The 22983-nt window shown below is 43.4% G+C and overlaps 1 protein-coding gene across 1 annotated transcript in view; it reads right to left on the bottom strand.

Moving 5' to 3' along the window:
• LOC118389738 (nectin-1-like) overlaps nucleotides 1-22983 on the bottom strand; it is a 33086-nt gene that overhangs the window by 7152 nt on the left and 2951 nt on the right. Inside the window, exons 2-8 of the mRNA XM_052529193.1 lie at nucleotides 20922-21034; nucleotides 20726-20842; nucleotides 19516-19657; nucleotides 15143-15260; nucleotides 6066-6247; nucleotides 2237-2354; nucleotides 165-316 (exon numbers count right to left, since the gene is read on the bottom strand). Of these exons, the coding sequence (XP_052385153.1) occupies nucleotides 165-316; nucleotides 2237-2354; nucleotides 6066-6247; nucleotides 15143-15260; nucleotides 19516-19657; nucleotides 20726-20842; nucleotides 20922-21034 (942 nt within the window). The remainder of the gene's footprint in view (nucleotides 1-164; nucleotides 317-2236; nucleotides 2355-6065; nucleotides 6248-15142; nucleotides 15261-19515; nucleotides 19658-20725; nucleotides 20843-20921; nucleotides 21035-22983) is intronic.

The raw sequence follows: 22983 nt of genomic DNA, 5'->3' as shown, positions 1-22983 counted from the left end.
ACACACACACACACACACACACACACACACACACACACACACACACACACACACACACACACACACACACACACACACACACGCACACACGCACACACACACACACACACACACACACACACACACACACACTCCAGGTAACCATTGTAACCAAATGACCTTACCTGTGATGCTGATCTCCATGAAGGCGGAGCTTGTCCCGATGCTATTGGTTGCATCGCAGACATAAATCCCTCCTACCTCGTATCTGATTGGTCCTTTAAATAACAGGACATTGTCACGGATCTCTACGCTGTTCGGTATGGAACCATTCAACCTGCAGGTACACACACACACACACCCATACACAAACACACATGAATGCCATTATTCCAAGTATGACATAACATGAATTGCTTCATAAAAATCAAACAGACCATAGAATTATAAACAGGACTCATCTTTTTATTTAATCACATAATGGCTTCTTTCATGAGGGCGTTCTCCATTTTAAAGGAGTAAACCAACTGAAAAGGTGCATACTGTCACCTAGAGGGTGACGTCTGAACAGTTGCTAAAAAAGAAAAGTTGCTAGACCGAATCTCCGAGCTGACAAGGTAAAAATCAGTCGTTCTGCCCCTGAACGAGGCAGTTCACCCACTGTTCCCAGGCCGTCATTGTACATAATAATTTGTTCTTAACTGACTTGCCTAGTGAAATAAAGGTTAAATAAATAAAATGTACTTCCCCCTGGAGGGTGTTGTCTAAACATGTATAAAGACAAGGTTGGTGTTTTACTGCCCCCTGGAGGGTGTTGTTTGAACAGGTATAAAGACACGGTTGGTGTTTTACTGCCCCCTGGAGGGTGTTGTCTGAACAGGTATAAAGACAAGGTTGGTGATTTACTGCCCCCTGGAGGGTGTTGTCTGAACAGGTATAAAGACAAGGTTAGTGATTTACTTCCACCTGCAGTTATGGAATGTTTTCTCAGCACTATAATTCATTGGCTGATCACTCCTGATGACCTGAATGGAATTTAGTGATCCTTCCTTAACCTATAGGAAGCCCCATCTTTTGACTATTAAAACCTGTTGCGACTCTAAGGGGAGTATTTTCATTTTTGGGGAAAAAACGTTCCCGTTTTAAATGGGATATAATTTCAGGACAAGATGCTAGAATATGCATATATTTGACAGCTTAGGATAGAATACACTCTAATGTTTCCAAAACTGTAAAGATATTGTCTGTGAGTATAACAGAACTGATGTTGCAGTCGAAAGCCTGAGAAAAATCCAATCCGGAAGTGCCCCATATTTTGAAAGCGCTGCGTTCCAATGAGTCCCTATTGAGCTGTGGATGTGCTATCAACCAGATTACGCTTTCTATGTATTCCCCAAGGTGTCTACAGCATTGTGACGTAGTTTTACGCATTTATGTTGAAGAATAGCCGTAGGCGGCTACATTGCGCAAGTGGTCACCTGATGCCCCCAGAGAGATTCTCGCGTAAAATACAGAGGTAGCCAATCGGTCCTCCTGAAAAACTAATTGTCCCGATGGATATATTATCGAATAGATATTTGAAAAACACCTTGAGGATTGATTATAAACAACGTTTGCCATGTTTCTGTCGATATTATGGAGCTAATTTTGAATATTTTTCGCCGTTTTCATGACTGCAATTTCCGGGCGATTTCTCAGCCAAACGTGAAGAACAAACGGAGCTATTTCGCCTACAAAGATAATATTTTTGGAAAAAAGGAACATTTGCTATCTAACTGGGAGTCTCGTGAGTGAAAACATCCGAAGCTCATCAAGGGTAAACGATTTAATTTGATTGATTTTCTGATTTCCATGATCAAGTTACCTGCTGCTAGCTGGACAAAATGCTATGCTATGCTAGGCTATCGATAAACTTACACAAATGCTTGTCTAGCTTTGGCTGTAAAGCATATTTTGAAAATCTGAGATGACAGGGTGATTAACAAAGGGCTAAGCTGTGTATCAATATATTTCATTTGTGATTTTCATGAATAGGAATATTTTCTAGGGATATTTATGTCTGCTGCGCTATGCTAATTAGTGTCAGGCGATGATTACGCTCCCGCATGCGGGATGGGGAGTCAGTAGAGGTTAAAACATTCCTCAATGGTGCTGTCCATGCTAAAACAAGCTACATCCATCTAGCGCCCTCTTTATATAGCTATGCCACTGGTATACTCACAATTACGCATAGGGTTAGAGGTCAGCGGTTACTCACATTCTCCACTGGAACAGAGAGACAGGTGGGTTGGCATCGGTCAGACATGTGAGCTCAACATTCTGACGGTCCAGGTACCAGTTCCCATCGAACCCCTCCACTGACACCTCTGGTTCATCTGATGTCAAATAATAATATAGAATACTTTCATATATGCCATTTAGAAGACACTTTCATCCAGAGCCACTTACAATCATTTGCACAAGTGAGTAAGTGAGTGTGACGGTGAAAGTGTGTGTGCATGTGCACTGGAGTGTGTGTATGTGCACTGGCGTGTGTGTATGTGCACTGGAGTGTGTGTATGTGCGCTGGAGTGTGTGTATGTGCACTGGAGTGTGTGTATGTGCACTGGCGTGTGTGTATGTGCACTGGCGTGTGTGCATGTGCACTGGAGTGTGTGTATGTCCACTGGAGTGTGTGTATGTGCACTGGCGTGTGTGCATGTGCACTGGCGTGTGTGTATGTGCACTCGCGTGTGTGTATGTGCACTGGCGTGTGTGCATGTGCACTGGCGTGTGTGTATGTGCACTGGCGTGTGTGTATGTGCACTGGCGTGTGTGCATGTGCACTGGCGTGTGTGTATGTGCACTGGCGTGTGTGTATGTGCACTGGCGTGTGTGCATGTGCACTGGCGTGTGTGTATGTGTGTATGTGCGCTGGCGTGTGTGTATGTGCACTGGCGTGTGTGCATGTGTGTATGTGCGCTGGCGTGTGTGTATGTGCGCTGGAGTGTGTGTATGTGCGCTGGAGTGTGTGTGAATGTGTGTATCAGGGTTGGGCTTAATTCTAATTGAAGGAAGTAAACTACAACTACAATTACAATTCAATCATTGAAAAAAGGGCATTTATTTTCAATGACTTCTTACAGTTTTTCCCAATTGTTAGCACACCTTTGCTGAAACGAAATCTCAGATATTCAAACCTCTAAAGACAAAACAGTTAACCAATTTCCCCAAACCCCACAGAAATCTTGCAAAATGAAACACAGCAATCAAAATTAAACTCTGTAAACAAAATGAAACTGTATACAAATTACACACATCTAATTAATCTAACTTAGTGACAACTGAGATCGCACTAATGTGACCTATTCAAAACAGTACTATCAGAACCTATTTCAGTGTACAGACTAAGATGTTGTTATTATACTGCATATTGTTTGTGTGTGCTCAAACAAGAAAGGAACACATGCAAAAATGTACGTTTGATATTTCAACATGACTCAATACATGTCAAACAGCATATTGTACGCACACATACAGTAAAAATGCAAACATAAAGTAAATATATTTTGAAAGGAAGACAAATAGGCCTATTGGTACCACTGTACTGTATGTTATAGATCAATTGCATTAAATATATCAAGAAACTGTGAAAATACAATGAAATCGGAAACAAATAATCCATTGTGAAAACAAAATCAGTCATATCTGCTGTTCTGGTCCGGCCACAGATTTTCATAAACATCACAGGCGATATTCTCCTTGGCATGATGCATCCACCCCTGACAGGACTCTGCTGGAACGTCACCACAGGCCTCCTCCATGGAGAAGGGCCATATGTTCATGGGGGTTGACATCATACATCTTCCACCACCATGCTGAAATTCCTCAATTGGGTTGAAAAATTTGGAATATGGCGGGAGAAAGAAAATTGTAAACCTGGGATGGTCATGGAACCAGTTGTAGACCAATGTAAGAATGCTGTTAATTGACTATAGCTCAGTATTCAACACCAGAGTACCCTCCAAGCTCATCATTAAGCTCGAGGCCCTGGGTCATGGACTTCCAGACGGGCCGCCCCCAGGTGGTGAAGGTAGGAAACAACACCTCCGCTTTGCTGATGCTCAACACTGGGGCCCTACAAGGCTGCGTTCTTTGCCCCTTCCTGTACTCCCTGTTCACCCATGACTGCATGTCCATGCATGCCTCCAACTCAATCATCAAGTTTGCAGACGACAGTGGTAGGCTTGATTACCAACAATGATGAGACGGCTTACAGGGAGGAGGTGAGGCCTCTCGGAGTGTGGTGTCAGGAAAATAACTTCTCACTCAATGTCAACAAAACAAAGGAGATGATCATGGACTTCAGGAAACAGCAGAGGGAGCACCCCCCTATCCACATTGATGGGACCGCAGTGGAGAAGGTGGAAAGATTAAAGTTCCTCGGCGTACACATCACTGACAAACTGAAATGGTACACCCACACAGGCAGTGTGGTGAAGAAGGCACAACAGTGCCTCTTTAACCTCAGGAGGCTGAAGAAATTTGGCTTGCCACCTAAAACCCTCACAAACATTTACAGATGCACAATTGAGAGCATTCTGTCTGGCTGTATCACCGCCTGGTACGGTAACTGCACCGCCCACAACCGTAGGGCTCTCCAGAAAGTGGTGCGGTCTGCCCAACGCATCACCTGGGACAAATTACCTGCCCTCCAGGACCCTTTAACGCACAGAGGTATGCTATAGGTCCATGGACAGAGGTATTCTATCTTACCTTATCTTACCTTACCGTATTCTATCTTACCTCTATCTTACCTTATTATACCTTATTATTGATGTAGCTTATAGGCTCATCACAAATGGACAAATCCTGACATAGGCCAAATTAAAAACTGTTCTGACGCGTGAATTTCACCAGACCGTGGCTGTTTTCCTATGTTGTCTAAGCTTGTTGGCACTGAAGAGATTGGTGGCATATTATAGAGCCTATCAACAATTATGTAGGTTATAGGTTAGGCGTTAATTTTAAGGTTGTAAATATTGTGGAAGTGACTGTCTCACCGACCTAGATTGGACTCAGGACTGGTCACATGACCAACTGCAGTGACTGTCTCACCGACCTAGATTGGACTCAGGACTGGTCACATGACCAACTGCAGTGACTGTCTCACCGACCTAGATTGGACTCAGGACTGGTCACATGACCAACTGCAGTGACTGTCTCACCGACCTAGATTGGACTCAGGACTGGTCACATGACCAACTGCAGTGACTGTCTCACCAACCTAGATTGGACTCAGGACTGGTCACATGACCAACTGCAGTGAGTGTCAATCATCAAATCATTGGAATGAGAAACAGTTTTTTATATAAATAATAATATTAGATCAAAAACATGAAGAATGACCCATTTATCATGTTCTGTGTTGTCAAGAAGCCATTCCTAATGAATTGGCAAAAACGTACAGTGCACGGGTCGAACCAGAACCGATCATTAAAAACACACCATTTGAATAATCAAATCATTGTTCAGTTTTTCATTTCACATTTCCTTTAGACAATAAAATCAAAAAACAAAACAGTTTATGTGTTTGATTTCAGATTCACATCAAATAAACGAAGAACGACCCTCTCCGCATTTTGATCTTGTCATCTAATAGGAAATGTTAAAAAGTACACAGACCTTTCAGGCCGATCATGTCACTGTTCAGAAAAGCCTATACTGGACATGTAGAAAGAGTTGGAATTAGGTTTCAATTATTTCAAATAAATCCTGCAGTCAATGTCTGATACTATGTGCATTAACTCCATGAACTGGGAAATGTAAAAATACTGAATTCCAAATCAATTCATTTTCAAAGATTAATTTTTGTTGGAATTCGAACTGAATTCAACATATATTCTCAATTTCATGAGTGAATTCAATAATTTAATTAGAATTTCAAATTCAATTGGAATTGACCCCAATCCTGTGTGTGTGTGTGTGTGTGTGTGTGTGTGTGTGTGTGTGTGTGTGTGTGTGTGTGTGTGTGTGTGTGTGTGTGTGTGTGTGTGTGTGTGTGTGTGTGTGTGTGTGTGTGTTGTGTATGTGTGTGTGTGACCTACATTGTATGTCCAGCGTGACAGAGTCGGTGTATGTCTCCTGGTTATAGGAGGTGATACAGGTGAGTTTCTCCAGATGTGTATTCTTGCTGGGTACCAGGATGAAGTCGCTTCGTACCGTGATCGTCCCATCAGAGTTACGGATCTCCTGGGTGGTCGCCTCACCACGCACACGCGTGTCCCACCTGCTCACACACACACTCATGAATACACGCACACGTGTGCACACACACATGCATGAACACACAGACACACAGAGAGAAACACACACAGACACACAGAGAGAAACACACACAGACACACAGACACACAGAGAGAAACACACACAGACACACAGACACACAGACACACAGAGAGAAACACACACAGACACACAGACACACAGAGAGAAACACACACAGACACACAGACACACAGAGAGAAACACACACAGACACACAGACACACAGAGAAACACACACAGACACACAGACACACAGAGAGAAACACACACAGACACACAGACACACAGAGAGAAACACACACAGACACACAGACACACAGAGAGAAACACACACAGACACACAGACACACAGAGAGAAACACACACAGACACACAGAGAGAAACACACACAGCCACACAGAGAGAAACACACACAGACACACAGACACACAGAGAGAAACACACACAGACACACAGACACACAGAGAGAAACACACACAGACACACAGACACACAGAGAGAAACACACACAGACACACAGACACACAGAGAGAAACACACACAGACACACAGAGAGAAACACACACAGACACACAGAGAGAAACACACACAGACACACAGAGAGAAACACACACAGACACACAGAGAGAAACACACACAGACACACAGAGAGAAACACACACAGACACACAGAGAGAAACACACACAGACACACAGAGAGAAACACACACAGACACACAGAGAGAAACACACACAGACACACAGAGAGAAACACACACAGACACACAGAGAGAAACACACACAGACACACAGAGAGAAACACACACAGACACACAGAGAGAAACACACACAGACACACAGAGAGAAACACACACAGACACACAGAGAGAAACACACACAGACACACAGAGAGAAACACACACACACACACACACAGAGAGAAACACACACAGACACACAGAGAGAAACACACACAGACACACAGAGAGAAACACACACAGACACACAGAGAGAAACACACACAGACACACAGAGAGAAACACACACAGACACACAGAGAGAAACACACACACACACACACACAGAGAGAAACACACACACACACACACAGAGAAACACACACAGACACACAGAGAGAAACACACACAGAGAGAAACACACACAGACACACAGAGAGAAACACACACAGACACACAGAGAGAAACACACACAGAGAGAAACACACACAGACACACAGAGAGAAACACACACAGACACAAACAAACACACAGAGACAAAGCAGTCAGGAAATAAACTTCCATATAACATTTGAAGCAACAGTTACTGATATGTTCACTGTTTGAGATCAAACCTTCGAGAATCATTCATGTCTGAATTCTTACTTTGGAGAGATTATGTGTCATAGAGCTTTAGCGTGTCAAACTGTTTCATGAAGCCTTGTAGTTACAAACTGTGTCATAGAGCTTTAGCGTGTCAAACTGTTTCATAAAGCCTTGTAGTTACAAACTGTGTCATAGAGCTTTAGCGTGTCAAACTGTTTCATAAAGCCTTGTAGTTACAAACTGTGTCATAGAGCTTTAGCGTGTCAAACTGTTTCATAAAGCCTTGTAGTTACAAACTGTGTCACAGAGCTTTAGAGTGTCAAACTGTTTCATAAAGCCTTGTAGTTACAAACTGTGTCATAGAGCTTTAGAGTGTCAAACTGTTTCATAAAGCCTTGTAGTTACAAACTGTGTCATAGAGCTTTAGAGTGTCAAACTGTTTCATAAAGCCTTGTAGTTACAAACTGTGTCATAGAGCTTTAGAGTGTCAAACTGTTTCATAAAGCCTTGTAGTTACTAACTGTGTCATAGAGCTTTAGAGCTCCATTTTTGGCTGGCCTTATGCCAGAGCAATTGTCTAAGGCATTGTCAAAACCGGGTCTCTTATATTTCCAAACCCTAGTGCCGGGATTGATGTTTTATCTGTCTTATCTGTCTTATCTGCTGCTGAGGTGGGAGGGGTGGCAATATCTGAGGTGGGAGGGGTGGCAATATCTGAGGTGGGAGGGGTGGCAATATCTGAGGTGGGGGGGTGGCAATATCTGAGGTGGGAGGGGTGGCAATATCTGAGGTGGGAGGGGTGGCAATATCTGAGGTGGGAGGGGTGGCAATATCTGAGGTGGGAGGGGTGGCAATATCTGAGGTGGGAGGGGTGGCAATATCTGAGGTGGGAGGGGTGGCAATATCTGAGGTGCCCTTAAAAACGTGCGCCAAAGTATTAGTTTCAATATGTGCAGGTTGGGCTATTAGATGTGTAAAAAGCCCTTTATGTCAGCTAATACATTATTGTAGATGTGTGTATAAACCCCTCTATGTAGGCTGATACATTATTGTAGATGTGTGTATAAACCCCTCTATGTAGGCTGATACATTATTTTATATGTGTGTATAAACCCCTCTATGTAGGCTGATACATTATTGTAGATGTGTGTATAAACCCCTCTATGTAGGCTGATACATTATTGTAGATGTGTGTATAAACCCCTCTATGTAGGCTGATACATTATTTTATATGTGTGTATAAACCCCTCTATGTAGGCTGATACATTATTTTATATGTGTGTATAAACCCCTCTATGTAGGCTGATACATTATTGTAGATGTGTGTATAAACCCCTCTATGTAGGCTGATACATTATTGTAGATGTGTGTATAAACCCCTCTATGTAGGCTGATACATTATTGTAGATGTGTGTATAAACCCCTCTATGTAGGCTGATACATTATTTTAGATGTGTGTAAAAACCCCTCTATGTAGGCTGATACATTATTTTAGATGTGTGTAAAAACCCCACTAACTAAAGGTTAGAGCTGCCGCTTTCAAGGAGCAGGACTATACATGTCAACATTCACAAGGCCGCGTGGTCAGACGAATTACCAGGACGTGTACTCCGAGCATTAGCTGACCAACTGGCAAGTGACATTTTCAATCTGTCCCTGACAGAGTCTGTAATACCAACATGTTTCAAGCAGACCACTATAGTCCCTGTGCCCAAGAACACCAAGGTAACCTGCCTAAATGACTACTGACCAGTAGCACTCAAGTCTGTAGACATGAAGTGCTTTGAAAGGCTGTTCATGGCTCATATCAAAACCATTATCCCAGAAACACTAGACCCACTCCAATTTGCATACCGCCCCAACAGATCCACAGATGATGCAATCTCTATTGCACTTCACACTACCCTTTCCAACCTGGACAAAAGGAACACCTATGTGAGAATGCTATTCATTGACTACAGCTCAGCGTCCAAAACCATAGTGCCCTCAAAGCTCATCACTAAGCTAAGGACCCTGGGACGAAAAACCTCCCTCTGAAACTGCGATCATGGACTTCCTGATGGGCCGCTCCCAGGTGGTAAGAGTAGGTAACAACACATCTGCCCCGCTCATCCTCAACACAGGGGCACCTCAGGGGTGCGTGCTCAGTCCCCTACTGTACTCCCTGTTCACCCATGACTGCATGGCCAAGCACAACTCCAACACCATCATTAAATTTGCAGACAACACAACAGTTGTAGGCCTGACCACCGACAATGATGAGACAGCATATAGGGACGAGGTCAGAGACCTGGCATTGTGGTGCCAGGATAACAACCTCTCCATTAACATGATCAAGGCAAAGGAAATGGTTGTGGACTATAAAAAAAGGGGGACCGAGCACGACCCCATTCTCATCAATGGGGCTGTAGTGGAGCAGGTTGAGAGCTTCAAGTTCCTTGGTGTCCACATCACCAACGAACTGTCATGTGTTAAACACACCAAGACAGTCGTGAAGAGGGCAAGACAACGCCTATTCCCCCTCAGGAAACTAAAAAGATTTGGCATGGGTCCTCAGATCCTCAAAAGGTTCTACAGCTGCACCATCGAAGCATCCTGACCGGTTACTTCAACGCCTGTTATGGCAACTGCTCGGCATCTGACCGTAAGGTGCTACAGAGGGCAGTTCGTAAGGCCCAGTACATCACTGTGACCAAGCTTCCTGGCATCCAGATGTTGTATCCAAGTTTACATACACTTAGGTTGGAGTCACTAAAACTCAGTTTTCAACCACTCCACAAATTTCTTGTTAACAAACTATAGTTTTGCCAATTGGATAGGACATCTACTTTGTGCATGACACAAGCAATTTTTCAAACAATTGTTTACATACAGATTATTTCATTTATAATTCACCGCATCACAATTCCAGTGGGTCAGAAGTTTACATGCACTAAGTTGATTGTGCCTTTAAACAGCTTGGAAAATTCCAGAAAATGTTGTCATGGCTTTGGAAGCTTCTGATAGGCTAATTGACATCATTTGAGTCAATTGGAGGTGTACCTGTGGATGTATTTCAAGGCCTACCTTCAAACTCAGTGCCTCTTTCCTTGACATCATGGGAAAATTAAAAGAAATCAGCCAAGATCTCAGAAAAATAATGATGGACCTCCACAAGTCTGGTTCATCCTTGGGAGCAATTTCCAAACGCCTGAAGTTACCACGTTCATCTGTACAAACAATAGTACGTAAGTATAAGCACCATGGGACCATGCAGCCATCATACTGCTCAGGAAGGAGACGCGTTCTGTCTCCTAGAGATGAACGTACTTTGGTGTGAAAAGTGTGAATCAATCCCAGAACAACAGTAACAACAGCAACAAATGCTGAAGGAAACAGGTACAAAATTATCTATATCCACAGTAAAACGAGTCCTAAATCGATATAACCTGAAAGGCCGCTCAGCAAGGAAGAAGCCACTACTCCAAAACCGCCATAAAAAAAGCCAGACTACGGTTTGCAACTGCACATGGGGACAAAGATCATACTTTTTGGAGAAATGTCCTCTGGTCGTGCTTTTACACCTGCATTGCTTGCTGTTTGGGGTTTTAGGCTGGGTTTCTGTACAGCACTTTGAGATATCAGCTGATGTACGAAGGGCTTTATAAATACATTTGATTGATTGATTTGATGAAACTAAAATATAACTTTTTGGCCATAATCACCATCCTTATGTTTAGAGGAAAAAGGGGGAGGCTTGTAAGCTGAAGAACACTTCAGCAAATCTGTTTTTAATAGAGCCCTTAAATTCTTCTGACTGGCATGGAAGTGGTTCATCTTCCAGAGGTGTTAGGATAATTAGTAGTGTGAAACTGGGCTAGTTGGTGCAGTGGTGTTTCATATGTCAGATGAGGCTTGAGTGTCATAAAGCATTGTAATATCAATATGCAAATAAAGCTTTGGAAAGTCAAACTGTTTCATAAAGCTATGCACTTTAAACTGTTTCATAAAGCTATGCACTTTAAACTGTTTCATAAAGCTTTAGAGTGTCTGTTTCATAAAGCTTTGGAATTTAAACTGTTTCATAAAGCTATGCACTTTAAACTGTTTCATAAAGCTATGCACTTTAAACTGTTTCATAAAGCTTTGGAATTTAAACTGTTTCATAAAGCTTTAGAGCACATATGTCAGAGTCAAGGCCCGCGGGCCACATCTGGCCCGCGAGAAGGTTTTTTACGGCCCCTGGGATGATCTTGATTTATTATTAGAACCGGCCCGCAGACCGCAGCAAGCCGGCAGCCCGCAGATCTTTTACACGCACCAATACTACATTTCCCACAATGCAACGGTGACGCACCGAGCAGTAGGCTGCTTCATTTCAATATTTATTGGCACAGCAGTTGTCAGCATCACAGTAAAATTAACTTTCAGATACCCATCAAAAATGGCAAAACGGAAGGTGGACACTGAGAACCGGGGTTTCAAACAAGGTGGGAGTCGGAGTATTTGTTCACGGAGGTAGCTGGAAAACCTGTGTGTCTTCTGTGTGGAGAAAGTGTGGCGGTACTGAAAGAGTATAATCTGAGACGACATTATGAAACGAAACACGCGGACAAAAACAAGAATATGGACATGGAACAAAGGCTACAAAAGGCAGAGGAATTAAAACGAGGCCTCAAATCTCGACAGGCTCTGTTCAAAAAAGCCAAATCACAAGGCCAGGCTGCTGTCAAGGCCAGTTTTATTTTGGCAGAAGAGATCGCTAAATCAGCCCGGCCATTTACGGAGGGGATTTCATCAAAAACTGCATGATTAAAGTTTGTGACGAAGTTTGCCCAGAAAAAAGGCAACTCTTTTTAAATGTGAGTCTGAGCAGAAACACCATTGCCGAGAGAGTAGACCAGTTGTCCATCAATCTAAAAGAGCAGCTTGTGAAAAAGGGAAAAGATTTCATTGCATATTCCTTGGCTGTGGATGAGAGCACCGACATTTCTGACATTGCCCAGTTGTCAATTTTCATCCGCGGAGTGGACTCCAGCATAAGCGTGACAGAGGAGTTTTTGGCTTTACGTCCTATGCATGGCACAACTACGGGGCATGATTTGTATGAAGAGGTGTCAAGATGTGTAAATGAGATGGAGCTGCCTTGGGAAAAACTTGTGGGTTTGACAACCGACGGAGCACCTGCGATGTGTGGACACAGGAGCGGACTGGTGGCGAAGATACGGGAAAAGATGCAAGAGGAAAACGCGACAGGTGAGCTGACAGCTTATCATTGTATCATACACCAGGAAGCGTTGTGCGGTAAAGCCTTGAAAATGGAGCATGTAATGAGCATCATCACGCGCACAGTTAACTTTATCAGAGCCAAAGGTTTGAATCACCGCCAGTTCAAGGCATTTCTGACGGAGTTAGAAACGGAGCATGGTGATTTGCCTTATCACACAGAGGTGCGATGGCTAAGCCAGGGAAAGGTGCTTCAAAGATGTTTCGAGCTTCGTGAGGAGATTTGTCTGTTCTTGGACAGCAAAGGGAAAGACACAACACAACTCCGAGACTAAATGTTTCTGTGTGAAATGGCTTTTCTGTGTGACATTACGAGTCATCTGAATGCAATGAACTTGCAGCTGCAGGGTCGGGATCGTGTCATCTCTGATATGTACAGTACAGTGAAGGCATTTAAAACCAAACTGACTCTGTGGGAGACGCAGATGCGGAAAGAAAATTTGAGCCACTTTCCCAGCTGCCAGACCATGAAAGAGAAGCTCTCTACCAGTGCGTTCCCGAGCGCACAGTTGGCTGATAAAATAGGTATGCTTGCCGCTGACTTTCGACGCCGATTTGCTGACTTTGAAGCACAAAAAGCAGGTTGGAACTGCTCGGTAACCCATTTGCTGTTGACGTGGAAAGCTCACCACCAAACCTCCAAATGGAGTTGATTGACCTCCAATGCAATGATGCACTGAGGGCAAAATATGCGGCAGTGGGTGCTGCGGAGTTCGCCCGTTTCCTCCCGACACAATGCCCCAGCTGCGCATCCAGGCTGCTCAAACGTTGTCTATGTTTGGCAGCACATACCTGTGTGAACAACTGTTTTCTTTGATGAACTTGAACAAAACATCACACAGAAGTCGACTTACTGCTGAACACCTCCACTCAATTCTGAGGATTTCCTCAGCTCAGAGCCTTACCCCGAACATTGATGAACTTGTGGAAAAGATGGGACACCACCAAGTATCACCCTCAACCTCAAACAAGTGAACATTACTGTGCAATCACATATTTAGAGTTTTTACTCAGTTCAAGTTTAAAAGTTAAAGTTTAATATTTGTTTTCACTGCATGTTACTTCTCCTTAAACAAAGTGTTGTTTTTGATTAATAGATTTTTGCACTTTATTTTATTGTATTTCAATCCAATTATATTTTAAAAATATTTCAGTTGAGTGGATGATAGAAAATTGCTATTATTGTTTTTTTCTTTGAAGTAAATTTAGCCCACTTTTGCTAAAATAGAAAATATAGGCTACTGATGGTGCCTTGAATACCGGTTTCTTTCATTTAATGTTCATGTTATGGGGATTTTTATATAAAGGAAATTTGTCTTTTGTGTCTGTTGAAAATTAAAGATTACTGACAGAGCCATAAGAAAATATTGCTTTATTTATCTGATCATATTGGAATATATTTGTTAGGTTTTCAGTAGGTTCAATTAGGTTCACTAGACTATATGCGTCATTTAAAAATTTTTCAATGAACATTCGAACAGTCCGGCCCTCGGCTTGTAGCTAAATTTTTTATTTGGCCCTCCGTCCATTTGACTTTGACACCCCTGCTTTAGAGTGTCTGTTTCATAAAGCTTTGGAATTTAAACTGTTTCATAAAGCTTTAGAGTGTCTGTTTCATAAAGCTTTAGAGTGTCTGTTTCATAAAGCTTTAGAGTGTCTGTTTCATAAAGCTTTAGAGTGTCTGTTTCATAAAGCTTTAGAGTGTCTGTTTCATAAAGCTTTGTAGTGTTAACTTTTCATAACGATTTGTAGTTTCTAGTTGTTTCATAACTCTTTATTTTCAAACTGTTTCATGAAGCTTTAGAGTGTCTGTTTCATAAAGCTTTGGAGTGTCTGTTTCATAAAGCTTTGTAGTGTCTGTTTCATAAAGCTTTAGAGTGTCTGTTTCATGAAGCTTTAGAGTGTCTGTTTCATAAAGCTTTGGAGTGTCTGTTTCATAAAGCTTTGTAGTGTCTGTTTCATAAAGCTTTGTAGTGTTAACTTTTCATAACGATTTGTAGTTTCTAGTTGTTTCATAACGCTTTATTTTCAAACTGTTTCATGAAGCTTTAGTGTCAAAGTGTGCAGGTCACATCTCCTGTCTTAGGCCTCCTGAACACTACACGGTTTTACAATCATAACATCGGAGTACCTCTGGGTACTGGGTATCGGTGTAAGTTGTACACCTAGCGACACTACCTTATTCAATCGCTAACCCATCCTTACTTATTCCACAGATGTTTCCATCTATTTGAAATATTACTCTGTGAGAGCTGTTTACACACAAACAAACACACACGGTGACGTCCCACCTGATGGTTCCTGGAGGCTTCCCATTGGCCGAGAGGCAGGTGGCGACCGGCGTCTTCAGATTGGATGACCGAGCTACCAGTGTGGGTGTCGACAAACTCATCTGGGTCAAAGGTCGGGCTGGACCAACAACAAAATCACAACTTGGTCAAACACAGCACAGCAACAGTTGGTCAAATCACAGCACAGCAACAGTTGGTCAAATCACAGCACAGCAACAGTTGGTCAAATCACAGCACAGCAACAGTTGGTCAAATCACAGCACAGCAACAGTTGGTCAAATCACAGCACAGCAACAGTTGGTCAAATCACAGCACAGCAACAGTTGGTCAAATCACAGCACAGCAACAGTTGGTCAAATCACAGCACAGCAACAGTTGGTCAAATCACAGCACAGCAACAGTTGGTCAAATCACAGCACAGCAACAGTTGGTCATATCACAGCACAGCAACAGTTGGTCAAATCACAGCACAGCAACAGTTGGTCAAATCACAGCACAGCAACAGTTGGTCATATCACAGCACAGCAACAGTTGGTCAAATCACAGCACAGCAACAGTTGGTCATATCACAGCACAGCAACAGTTGGTCAAATCACAGCACAGCAACAGTTGGTCATATCACAGCACAGCAACAGTTGGTCAAATCACAGCACAGCAACAGTTGGTCATATCACAGCACAGCAACAGTTGGTCAAATCACAGCACAGCAACAGTTGGTCATATCACAGCACAGCAACAGTTGGTCAAATCACAGCACAGCAACAGTTGGTCATATCACAGCACAGCAACAGTTGGTCAAATCACAGCACAGCAACAGTTGGTCAAATCACAGCACAGCAACAGTTGGTCATATCACAGCACAGCAACAGTTGGTCAAATCACAGCACAGCAACAGTTGGTCAAATCACAGCACAGCAACAGTTGGTCAAATCACAGCACAGCAACAGTTGGTCATATCACAGCACAGCAACAGTTGGTCAAATCACAGCACAGCAACAGTTGGTCAAATCACAGCACAGCAACAGTTGGTCAAATCACAGCACAGCAACAGTTGGTCAAATCACAGCACAGCAACAGTTGGTCAAATCACAGCACAGCAACAGTTGGTCAAATCACAGCACAGCAACAGTTGGTCAATCACAGCACAGCAACAGTTGGTCAAATCACAGCACAGCAACAGTTGGTCAAATCACAGCACAGCAACAGTTGGTCAAATCACAGCACAGCAACAGTTGGTCATATCACAGCACAGCAACAGTTGGTCAAATCACAGCACAGCAACAGTTGGTCAAATCACAGCACAGCAACAGTTGGTCAAATCACAGCACAGCAACAGTTGGTCAAATCACAGCACAGCAACAGTTGGTCAAATCACAGCACAGCAACAGTTGGTCAAATCACAGCACAGCAACAGTTGGTCAAATCACAGCACAGCAACAGTTGGTCAAATCACAGCACAGCAACAGTTGGTCAAATCACAGCACATAGCTGCTAGACATCATTTGAGTTACAGGAAATGTGGTGTACAAGGCCCCAAGGATATCATATGACATATTACACAGGTCGGGATTCACTAATTATACAATCCTCAGGCTGGGATTCAATCATTATACAATCCTCAGGCCAGGATTCAATCCTCAGGCCGGGATTCACTCATTATACAATCCTCAGGCCAGGATTCAATCATTATACAATCCTCAGGCCAGGATTCAATCATTATACAATCCTCAGGCCGGGATTCACTCATTATACAATCCTCAGGCCAGGATTCACTCATTATACAATCCTCAGGCCAGGATTCACTCATTATACAATCCTCAGGCCAGGATTCACTCATTATACAATCCTCAGGTCGGGATTCAATCATTATACAATCCTCAGGCCAGGATTCACTCATTATACAATCCTCAGGCCAGGATTCACTCATTATACAATCCTCAGGTCGGGATTCAATCATTATACAATCCTCAGGTCGGGATTCAATCATTATACAATCCTCAGGCCAGGATTCAATCATTATACAATCCTCAGGCCAGGATTCAATCATTATACAATCCTCAGGCCAGGATTCACTCATTATACAATCCTCAGGCCAGGATTCAATCATTATACAATCCTCAGGCCAGGATTCAATCATTATACAATCCTCAGGCCGGGATTCAATCATTATACAATCCTCAGGCCGGGATTCAATCATTATACAATCCTCAGGCCAGGATTCAATCATTATACAATCCTCAGGCCAGGATTCAATCATTATACAATCCTCAGGCCAGGATTCAATCATTATACAATCCTCAGGCCAGGATTCAATCATTATACAATCCTCAGGCCAGGATTCACTCATTATACAATCCTCAGGCTGGGATTCAATCATTATACAATCCTCAGGCCAGGATTCAATCATTATACAATCCTCAGGCCATCATTATACAATCCTCAGGCCAGGATTCAATCATTATACAATCCTCAGGCCATCATTATACAATCCTCAGGCCATCATTATACAATCCTCAGGCCAGGATTCAATCATTATACAATCCTCAGGCCAGGATTCAATCCTCAGGCCGGGATTCACTCATTATACAATCCTCAGGCCAGGATTCAATCATTATACAATCCTCAGGCCAGGATTCACTCATTATACAATCCTCAGGCCAGGATTCAATCATTATACAATCCTCAGGCCAGGATTCAATCATTATACAATCCTCAGGCCAGGATTCAATCATTATACAATCCTCAGGCCGGGATTCAATCATTATACAATCCTCAGGCCGGGATTCAATCATTATACAATCCTCAGGCCAGGATTCAATCATTATACAATCCTCAGGCCAGGATTCAATCATTATACAATCCTCAGGCCAGGATTCACTCATTATACAATCCTCAGGCCAGGATTCACTCATTATACAATCCTCAGGCCAGGATTCAATCATTATACAATCCTCAGGCCGGGATTCAATCATTATACAATCCTCAGGCCAGGATTCAATCATTATACAATCCTCAGGCCAGGATTCACTCATTATACAATCCTCAGGCCAGGATTCAATCATTATACAATCCTCAGGCCAGGATTCAATCATTATACAATCCTCAGGCCGGGATTCACTCATTATACAATCCTCAGGCCAGGATTCACTCATTATACAATCCTCAGGCCAGGATTCAATCATTATACAATCCTCAGGCCGGGATTCACTCATTATACAATCCTCAGGCCAGGATTCAATCATTATACAATCCTCAGGCCGGGATTCAATCATTATACAATCCTCAGGCCAGGATTCAATCATTATACAATCCTCAGGCCAGGATTCAATCATTATACAATCCTCAGGCCGGGATTCACTCATTATACAATCCTCAGGCCAGGATTCAATCATTATACAATCCTCAGGCCAGGATTCAATCATTCAACCCTCAGGCCGGGATTCACTCATTATACAATCCTCAGGCCGGGATTCACTCATTATACAATCCTCAGGCCGGGATTCACTCATTATACAATCCTCAGGCCAGGATTCAATCATTATACAATCCTCAGGCCATCATTATACAATCCTCAGGCCGGGATTCACTCATTATACAATCCTCAGGCCGGGATTCAATCATTATACAATCCTCAGGCCAGGATTCAATCATTATACAATCCTCAGGCCAGGATTCAATCATTATACAATCCTCAGGCCAGGATTCAATCATTATACAATCCTCAGGCCAGGATTCAATCATTATACAATCCTCAGGCCAGGATTCACTCATTATACAATCCTCAGGCCGGGATTCACTCATTATACAATCCTCAGGCCAGGATTCACTCATTATACAATCCTCAGGCCAGGATTCACTCATTATACAATCCTCAGGCTGGGATTCAATCATTATACAATCCTCAGGCCAGGATTCACTCATTATACAATCCTCAGGCCAGGATTCACTCATTATACAATCCTCAGGCCAGGATTCAATCATTATACAATCCTCAGGCCTGAGGTTGTAGACAATGTAGCGTTTAAAGTCCATTTTTAATAGCGGAGGTGCATAAAGATGATGATCCCCATGCACTTAACACAAATGTCTCATTTTCGTAAATTCACCATATTGTACATTACTCTCCATTACTCTTTTTTTTAATGTATTTTCATTAGCACAGTATATATGATCCCAATTTCATCAAGACTCAGCGGATAAAACAAGGACGTCATATCTGAATTCTTCCCTCTTTATACACATTCACCACTGAGCCGACATACTGAAAGCAGCACTGACCCATGAATGCAGAAACATTGGCCTATATTCAATCAGATTGAAAGTTAACCCGTGTTGGCCGACATCCGCATAGTAGCTCTGTGTTGTGCTCTTACCGTAGACTGTGAGGTTGACCGTGTTTTCGCGGTTGCCAGCAGGGAAGGTCGTGTATTCACAGATGTATCTGGCCTCGTCAGACAGTCGCAGAGACGAGAAGGTCAGAGTGGTGTCCTCCAGGGACGGAGTTTTCCTCCGCACCTTAACACCAGAGCCATATATTTAGAGACCAACTACAACCACAACACAACCACAACCACAACCCAACCACCACAACACAACAACACAACCCAACCACCACAACACAACAACAACCACAACACAACCACAACCCAACCACAACACAACCACAACACAACTACAACACAACTACAACCACAACACAACCACAACACAACTACAACCACAACACAACCACAACCACAACCCAACCACCACACAACCACAACACAACTACAACCACAACACAACCACAACACAACCACAACACAACTACAACCACAAAACAACCTCAACACAACCCAACCACCACACAACCACAACACAACTACAACCACAACACAACCACAACACAACCACAACACAACTACAACCACAACCCAACCACCACACAACCACAACACAACTACAACCACAACACAACCACAACACAACCACAACACAACTACAACCACAACACAACTACAACCACAACCCAACCACCACACAACCACAACACAACTACAACCACAACACAACCACAACACAACCACAACACAACTACAACCACAAAACAACCTCAACACAACCCAACCACCACACAACCACAACACAACAACAACCACAACACAACCACAACCCAACCACAACACAACCACAACACAACTACAACACAACTACAACACAACCACAACACAACCACAACACAACCACAACCACAACCCAACCACCACACAACCACAACACAACTACAACCACAACACAACCACAACACAACCACAACACAACTACAACCACAAAACAACCTCAACACAACCCAACCACCACACAACCACAACACAACTACAACCACAACACAACCTCAACACAACCCAACCACCACACAACCACAACACAACCGCAACACAACCGCAACACAACCACAACCACAACACAACAACAAGCACAACACAACCACAAAACAACCTCAACACAACCATAATGACAACCACAAGACTGCATGTCAAGGTTAGAACACAACCGCAACACAACTGCAACACAACCACAACCACAACTCCACATCATCCTCACCACAGGGTTTTTGAAGCTGACTCTGTCTTTGAAGGGCGGAGCCACAGACACGCCTAGAGACGGGTTGGCTATCGCCACGTTCTGTTTCTTTCCATTAATCACCTTCTGCCATGTCACCTGGAGGGAGGGAAGAATTCAAGGCAAAGTTCTTGCAGATGTTGTATTGATTGCATGTGTGTGTGTGTGTGATGGTTACCTGTGAGATCTTGACAGGTGGGATGCTGTTGATAAAAAGACATGGTAGATCCACCTTAGAGCCCACGAACCCTGACTGTTCGGCTTCCATCTGGACTGACTGACTACACACACCTAGGACACACAATACACACAGAAGTTAGATACACTGCTGCTCAGTTAAATGGGGTTACGGTTAGGGTCACACACACGTACACATACGCCGTCACCCAGTGGGATCAGGCCAGCTCTGTAGCTGAGCTCATTAGGGTTAGGGTTAGACCTAAGCTTTAGGTGAGGAACAGAGAGCAGCACAGCCTACCTGTCTGACACACACACACACACACACACACACACACACACACACACACACACACACACACACACACACACACACACACACACACACACACACACACACACACACACACACACAGTCATTGGGAAAATATAGCATGTAGGGAAGGATAGAGAGAAAGAAGATAGAGTCAGAGAGAGAGAGAGGGGGGAGGGAGAAAGAGAGAGAGAGAGAAGGGGAGAGAGAGATAGAAGGGGAGAGCGATAGAGAGAGAGAGAAAGAGAGAGAGAGAGAGAGATAGAGATAGAAGGGGAGAGCGATAGAGAGATAGAGAAAGAGAGAGAGAGAGAGAAGGGGAGAGAGAGATAGAAGGGGAGAGCGATAGAGAGGGATTAACTGTTTAATCTCTAGTCTGTGATTGACCTGGAATGAGAGGCTGTTTGTCTTACTGACCATGTGACCTACTACACACACGCACGCAGACACACACTTTAAAAAATATACTGGAAATGAACTAAGAGGTACTAACGGTAGCACTTTGATGAATAACTACTAGATATTGATAACTCTGCTGTTACTTCAAAATGTTTTAAAAAATATTCTCTGTGCCTAAACTTTCCTTTATGATCCAACTTCCAGCGAGCTAACACATAGTTAACAGTTAGCTACCAGCTAACCAACAGCAAGATAAGAGCTAACTAACAGCTAAGTAAATGCTAACTAACACCTAACTAAACGCTAACTAATAGTTAGTTGCCAGCTAACAGACAGCTAACTAACAGCTAAATAACAGCTAACAAACAGTTATGTAACAGCTAACTAACAGCTACCACCTAGCTACCAGCTAACTAACAGCTAACAGCTAACTAACAGCTAGCCAACAGCTAACTACCATCTCGTTAACAGCTGAGTAAAAGCTCTCTAACAGTTAACCAACAGATATCTTCCAGCTTGCTAACACAGCAGCAGAGTAGCAAAATATACCCAACATTTCTTAATTCTGACAAAGGCAGAAAAATGACTTTCGGCTGAAATGTTGATTTTTCAAAGTAATGTTTGTGTGTGGGTTTGGCCCAGATACAGTCTGCTTCCACTTCTACTCTGTCAAATTGATTGTAATCTGTTGGACTATTTGGATATGCAGTGTGTGTGTGTGATCTCTGGCACTGCCAGCATGAGTAGTGTGTGTGTGTGTGATCTCTGGCACTGCCAGCATGAGTAGTGTGTGTGTGTGATCTCTGGCACTGCCAGCATGAGTAGTGTGTGTGTGTGATCTCTGGCACTGCCAGCATGAGTAGTGTGTGTGTGTGATCTCTGGCACTGCCAGCATGAGTAGTGTGTGTGTGTGATCTCTGGCACTGCCAGCATGAGTAGTGTGTGTGTGTGATCTCTGGCACTGCCAGCATGAGTAGTGTGTGTGTGTGTGATCTCTGGCACTGCCAGCATGAGTAGTGTGTGTGTGTGATCTCTGGCACTGCCAGCATGAGTAGTGTGTGTGTGTGATCTCTGGCACTGCCAGCATGAGTAGTGTGTGTGTGTGTGATCTCTGGCACTGCCAGCATGAGTAGTGTGTGTGTGTGTGATCTCTGGCACTGCCAGCATGAGTAGTGTGTGTGTGTGATCTCTGGCACTGCCAGCATGAGTAGTGTGTGTGTGTGATCTCTGGCACTGCCAGCATGAGTAGTGTGTGTGTGTGTGATCTCTGGCACTGCCAGCATGAGTAGTGTGTGTGTGTGTGATCTCTGGCACTGCCAGCATGAGTAGTGTGTGTGTGTGATCTCTGGCA

This window comes from Oncorhynchus keta, chromosome 11 (assembly GCF_023373465.1).
Source record: "Oncorhynchus keta strain PuntledgeMale-10-30-2019 chromosome 11, Oket_V2, whole genome shotgun sequence".
NCBI classification, from domain to species: Eukaryota; Metazoa; Chordata; class Actinopteri; order Salmoniformes; family Salmonidae; genus Oncorhynchus; species Oncorhynchus keta.
Note: the sequence above shows the minus strand (reverse complement) of the source record. Positions and strands in the feature narration are given on the sequence as shown.